Source organism: Anarrhichthys ocellatus, unplaced genomic scaffold, assembly GCF_004355925.1.
Source record: "Anarrhichthys ocellatus isolate YVR2014 unplaced genomic scaffold, GSC_Weel_1.0 scaffold102, whole genome shotgun sequence".
Taxonomy (NCBI): domain Eukaryota; kingdom Metazoa; phylum Chordata; class Actinopteri; order Perciformes; family Anarhichadidae; genus Anarrhichthys; species Anarrhichthys ocellatus.
Genome location: NW_022280132.1, coordinates 963,526 through 969,555, shown reverse-complemented (window position 1 = coordinate 969,555; position 6,030 = coordinate 963,526). Strand labels below are relative to the sequence as shown.

At 42.7% G+C, this 6,030-nt stretch overlaps 1 protein-coding gene across 1 annotated transcript in view; it reads right to left on the bottom strand.

Annotated features, from left to right (window-relative positions):
* Positions 1-1,353: 1,353 nt before the first annotated feature.
* Positions 1,354-6,030, bottom strand: part of kifap3a (kinesin-associated protein 3a) — a 28,822-nt gene continuing 24,145 nt past the window's right edge. Inside the window, exon 20 of the mRNA XM_031876029.1 lies at positions 1,354-2,752. Coding sequence (XP_031731889.1) covers positions 2,653-2,752 — 100 coding nt within the window. The 3' untranslated portion in view covers positions 1,354-2,652. The remainder of the gene's footprint in view (positions 2,753-6,030) is intronic.

The following is a 6,030-nucleotide window of genomic DNA, read 5'->3' as shown; positions in this document are numbered from 1 at the left end:
TGTTGTATTAATGCTCTGAATGTTTAATGCAGCTTCTTCAATGTGATTATTTAACCTACTGAAGGACTTTCTTTTAGCTAAAAAGGAAAGTAACTGCCTTCACAGAACCTCCATGTTGCCTCCTCGTGCCTTATCGTCACAAAATGAAGGAAACCAGCTTCTGTCCTGTGGAAGCGGTTGCCGTAGAGACTGGTCCGAGTCTCAATACCTGTGCCTTTTACCTGTGTAGAGCATCTTACACAGACGTGGTTAGCGGGACAGTTTACAGTGCGAGTACAGGCAGAAACACTTGACCATTTACTGTCAACGGGATGACTGTTTGTTAAAGGAAACATTGTGTGGAAATATGAACAAAATAAGTCAAAAAAACAAACTATTTCTGCGTGAACTTTCTGGTTTCGATGTTGGGAAAACGACACAAGCAATAAATGGTTTTATTTGCCAATAAAACAAATACAGCATGAGGTTTGGATTATTTATTTTTGGTCCACAATCACAGACACACTGTGCTGAGAAATATCAAAAAGCTGCAAGTAATCCAACATCTGTGACAGATTAAATACAGTTTGACTACAATAATACGCCTTACATTTACTTGATATATTGCACCACATATGTCAAGTGGGCCAGCAGGGCTCCAGGCACATCAAGGACAGGATAAAGAACACAAATAAATTATTTAACATTTGTTCATATTTAAGACCCATTTTTCAAGATAAGACAATAAAGGCTGTTCTCATTTACATTCATAGAAATAAAGATAAATGACATGTTAATCCAGTGCTTGGATTTCTTTTTCTTACGGTCCACTGCAGAGATTCTAGTGAGACACAGTGTGTACTCTTTATTTTATGGTCCATCGTTATCCTGGAAAGAACTGTGTAATTTGGTACTAATTATAGAGACAATACTCAGACAGTTATTCGAGTTTAGAGAGTTATGTGGAGTTTATAAAAGCTTGTTGATGTATGAGTGAGCAAATCCAGCTGACCTGCTGGGCACAGACTGAAAGACTCTCCAGGTTCTACACCAATTGAACACTGTCCGTCTGCAGTAGTTTCCCTCTAATATGTACCAAATTATAGAGTGATTTTCAACAAGCTTCCTTGGAAATCAAGAAAATACAGAACCGGAAATATAAGGTGTTACCCAAATATAATGTATTGTTATTTAACACAACTATTGTTAGTGCGTAACTCAGTGGTTTTAAACCCGTGGGACAGACTATACTACGTCCCAGTCGACCCAAGAGGAATCTGAGAGGTCACCATATGATTAAAGGGATAAGATAGAAAGTGCATTTTCTCAGTTTTGCTTTATTCACTTCCACCTCTTTGGGCCTCACAAGCAAAAAATAAATAAATACGCCAGCCAGTGAGCCAGACTGGTTTTAAGTCTATAAAATATTATCTCTGTTAAAGGATGTTTTCCTCTTGTTAATAAATCCAACCGACAGTGAATCTACTATCGTCTACTAACAAGTATTGTGTGTGTGTGTGTGTGTCAGAGCCCAGTGTGTCTTCTTCCTCTGAGCCATAGAGCTCCTTTAAAAACACATCAATGAGCCACACTGTTGCACTGGATGACATGTTCCTTCACCACCATGAATACACACTAGTTTATTTTGACTCAATCCCACACGCACCATCCTGCTGCCACAAGTACTCACTACAGCTCCAAATGTGGATTAATCCGCTGCTGAAAATAGTCCCCAACAAATGCACTATTTCCTCCTGTTTGATAAAAGTACTATGACTAGCTGTTTAAGATTACAGCCTTTTTTGCTTTAAGGGAACTATATACTTAAAGGTTGATGTTAATATGTACCAATGGGCTTGGAGCTGAGAGACACAGACAGGAAGTCAGAAAGTATTGAGACGCACCAACACATTGTTGGTTTGAGTCTGCGCATGGCATTTGTTGACATCAGAACATTTTTTTAGAATATCACCAGATTCAAAACGCACTTATCTCTTTCTATGTATTTTCTTTGCCTGAAGTAGCGTTCATGAACGATCACATTAGGCAGGCTGTGGTTACAAAAAAAACATTCGTTTGTGTCAAACGTGACGGTAAAAATCTGAAAAACGCAGTTCAGTGTTAAATCAACAGCTGCCTAGTTTATCACGAAACAGACGTATTAAGCTTTGATTCACAGCACTTGTTCTTGAATCACATAAGCAATATTAAAATATTTACAAATTCATCTGAATAAAAGTCAAATGAAATTTAAGATCGACCTTAATATGTGAGTTTTTTTAGTTGTTTTAAGTGTAAAATATTTAAATAATATGAATAAATCACATACTTTCATATGGAGTCTTGAGGATTTTGTGGGTGGGGTAATTCAACTTATTCTCTGTGCAGTTGTTTGTTCCAGCAGTTTCCCCTGAATCAGTGCCGGTATATTCAAATAAGAAAAATTACTTTTGGTACTCCAACATCAAGAAAAGGACACTTCCTGTTTGCCTCATGAACAGACTGACTGACCCTTATGGTGATAATTATTTTGCTGTGACGACATATAAAGCGCTGAGCGATGCTCAAAGAAAAGACACCTGTCAATGCTATTCCTCCACAATCAAGATGCAGCTTCAGTGGCCCAGTGGGCACGACGCCTGTACAGTGTTTTGTGTGTCAGGGGTTCCAGGTTTACCGGGAGGCGGTGTTGTAGTTGAAGAAAAACTGCTCGTCTGGGCGGAAGCCGTAGGCGCTGACAGGTCGATCTGCTGGGACAAACTGCTCCGACAAACTGAAAGGACAAACGAAAGAAGGCGGAGATGGGAGAAATTAAGACAATCTGATTCACCATTACCAATTACGGAACCTTTTTTTTTTACATAACCTTAAAAAATACGAAACAGTCTTTTACATGATTATGACAGAGATACACACAATTCTTAAACCTTTGACTCGACTGCTTTCGAGAACCAGGAGTGAGCACCAATGGCCAAGACATGAACTAAAATAAGCCCCCGGTAGTCTTGTGGGCAGAGATAAGAGCGATGAATTCATCCTTTTGAAAGAAACTAAGTAGGAAAGCAACTGGGAATTTCTTAACACAATCAAGTAATTTTACAAGACCAAAACAAAATCCCCCAAAAGTTAAAAAACATCGTCAGATATCTAAAATGCACCATGGTAATGGAGCTGATGCAAAGCTTTTATTTCTTTGCAGAGATCCTGGTGCTTTCTTATTCACAGCCACATTTTATAAGCTTGTGTGAAATCCAAGTTTGTAACAAGTAACTTCAAGTGTCAGATGAATGTAGTGGAGTAAAGCGTACTGCGACACAGTTTGACATGGTGCACACATTGCCTACAATAGTGAGCCTCCAACGTTGTGTCAACAGTTTGTGTTAGTCTCTTTCCTGTTTCAACATGACAACGTGCACAAAGCCAGCTCTATAAAGAAATAGTTTCCCCAGTTTGATGTGAAAGAACTTGACTGGTCTGCAGAGTCCTGAACTCAACCCCATCCAACACCTTTGGGATGAACTGGAACATCACCTGAGAGTCAGACCTGAATCACCCATTGTTAGCATTGGACCTCACTACTGCTCTCGTGTCCAAGCGTCCAAACATCTGGAGGAAAGACTGAAACCAGAAAGCACCGGCACCACCACCAGGTGGAGCTCTGATACCAGACATCTCTATGGAACCCCCCCCCCCCCAAACTCCTAACGCCGGGCCGGACCAATCACTCACGGTGAAGAAAAGGGAAAAAAGAAAACTCATAAAAAGTTAATGTAATATTCATCTGCCCTGATGCAGGTGTTGGACATCCACAATGAGTGTGTGAGTTACAGACTGCTAATGGCTGGAGGGGTAAACAGAAGAGCGGCCAAGCCGTAAAAAAAAAAACCGGAGAGATGTCAAAACACAGCGCCGTGGAGGCTGACGGCCAAACCTGGAGGACCTGGCTGCCCTCCGCTTGGCAACAGAGGCCTGTTGAGGGGGATGATAAAAGGCCTGTATCTGCAGCGTATAAATCAGTTACTACGGGGATGTGGATACGGAGGGTGGGGGCCGATTTCACGCTCCATCTTCTGACCAGCTGCTGGGAGTTTGTGTCTGGTTGTGGTGGTGGTTGTTCACCTCGAACAGGCCGGTCGATGGATAAACTGGGCCCTGATGGATGACACCACATCTCACACGTATCCCCGTCTTTCTCCTCGCTGGCCGGCCCGCCGTCCTCCCTCGGCCTTCTAAAATACGAGCTGTTTGCTTTGCCCCTACAAGCGCCTATAATGACGTGTTGTTTTTAGCCAAATCACTTCCAGCGATCAGTTACACAGCTTGCAGCATATCCCCACTCTCCCTCCTCCTCCTCCTCCTCCTCCTCCTCCTCTCCGTTTTGCCTTTGCCCCCTGCCGTCTCTCCTCCCCCCCCTCCCACAACCACCATCTCCTCTCCCTCCTCTCTGGGCAGAAATATGTCTTTTTCCTCTCCGCACGCTACGGCTGTCAGGGGGGATTTGAGAGCCCGGCTAAAGGAGGCTGGAGGAACACTGGAGCTCTGAGTCACACCATCCGTCTGCCTGCCTGCCCGCCCGCCTGCCTGCCCGCCCGCCTGCCTGCAGGCAGAGTAGAGTCATGTAGAGTGGTGACCTGTGACCTGTAGAGTCATGAAGAGTCATGAAGTTCAGACGGGACCAAAAACACTGAGCATATAGTCGAATCCTGAGTTATTAATCTCCACTACGATTGCTAATTCAATTCAATTTGAAGATGTGACCTCAGGCCCTGGGGACTTGTGGCCAAGCTGACTACTTCTGATCTCTTGTCCCAGGTTGCGTAAGTCTACAGGTTCTGACCAGTTGAAACACATTGTGACTCCTCAGATTGTCTTAGTTGAATATTTTGGGAGTCATACAATTATTCTGATGAAAAAAAAGGAGACTAAAGAATATCCTAAAAAACACAATCTGTCAGATTTATCTTGCAACCCTTAACGGACAGATGACCAATCCTGAGCCAATCATTAACTGTCTGATTGAGTAATAATTCATTTAACTTAAACTGCAAACATTGACTGAAGACCGGAGCATACACTGAGTTTGTTTTCATGTAGAACTTTAGTTACAGTAAAACAAGATATATAGACTTAAACATCATGTGACTGCCAATAAATTAAAGGAATGTGATGTTTCTGATTACAGTAATAATATGATGTTAACATTAGAGGCACACAGTCAGACGGAGACGACTAATTGGTTTTCCTTTGATAGAAAAATGGATTTTAACATTTCTACTATTCAATACATTTTGGATGTTTGTCAGTTGAAGCTAGCAGTTCCAAAGCGCTCATGATTTATTATAGATCTGTCTTAAATACATAACGAAATATGTAACCCTGTTATGTATTTTTTTTTTAAAGAAAGGCTGAAGAACTGAACTGATTATGCAAACTGAATCAATAAAAATGATTTAAATGTTTCTAGAAACACTGGCTCTCATCTCGAGCTGTATGTCAAATCTTAACTCTGGTGTCAACCGAAAAGCTCCCGTCACAGCAAGAAGTTAAAAACACTGCAGCTGAGGAAATCTAATTCATCCCTCCGGGTGAGTGATGCTTTTTATCACGCTTTGAATATTTAGTTTTAAGCCCAGCAGGTCTGGACATCAGAAACGACGCCTGACACAGTTGCTGATATTTCTCATTATGAAACATGCAAATCAACCTGTCTGCCCCCCCTTATTCACTTCACGTGTGTCAGTGTGTGTTGTGACACGCCGGCAAAATGAGGTGAGTGTGGTTGGGGGTTGCTGAGACAAGGGGCCCGGTGTTCCCACCAAATGCCAGTTTGGCCCCAGAGGAGCGGCTGCAGGAGGCGGCGGGGACACGTCCCATCCCACAGAGAGCATTCCTTGGTAGTGAACAGGAAAGGGAATCAGGCCTTCTTCCTCCTTTGGCGTGACCCTTCGCCTCCCCCTACGTCTGTCTCTTCCAGGGCCCCCGCTTTGATCTCGCCCTGCTGTCACTGCTCAGGTTACAGCTAACCAACACGCCGGTAAAGAACCAGGTCTT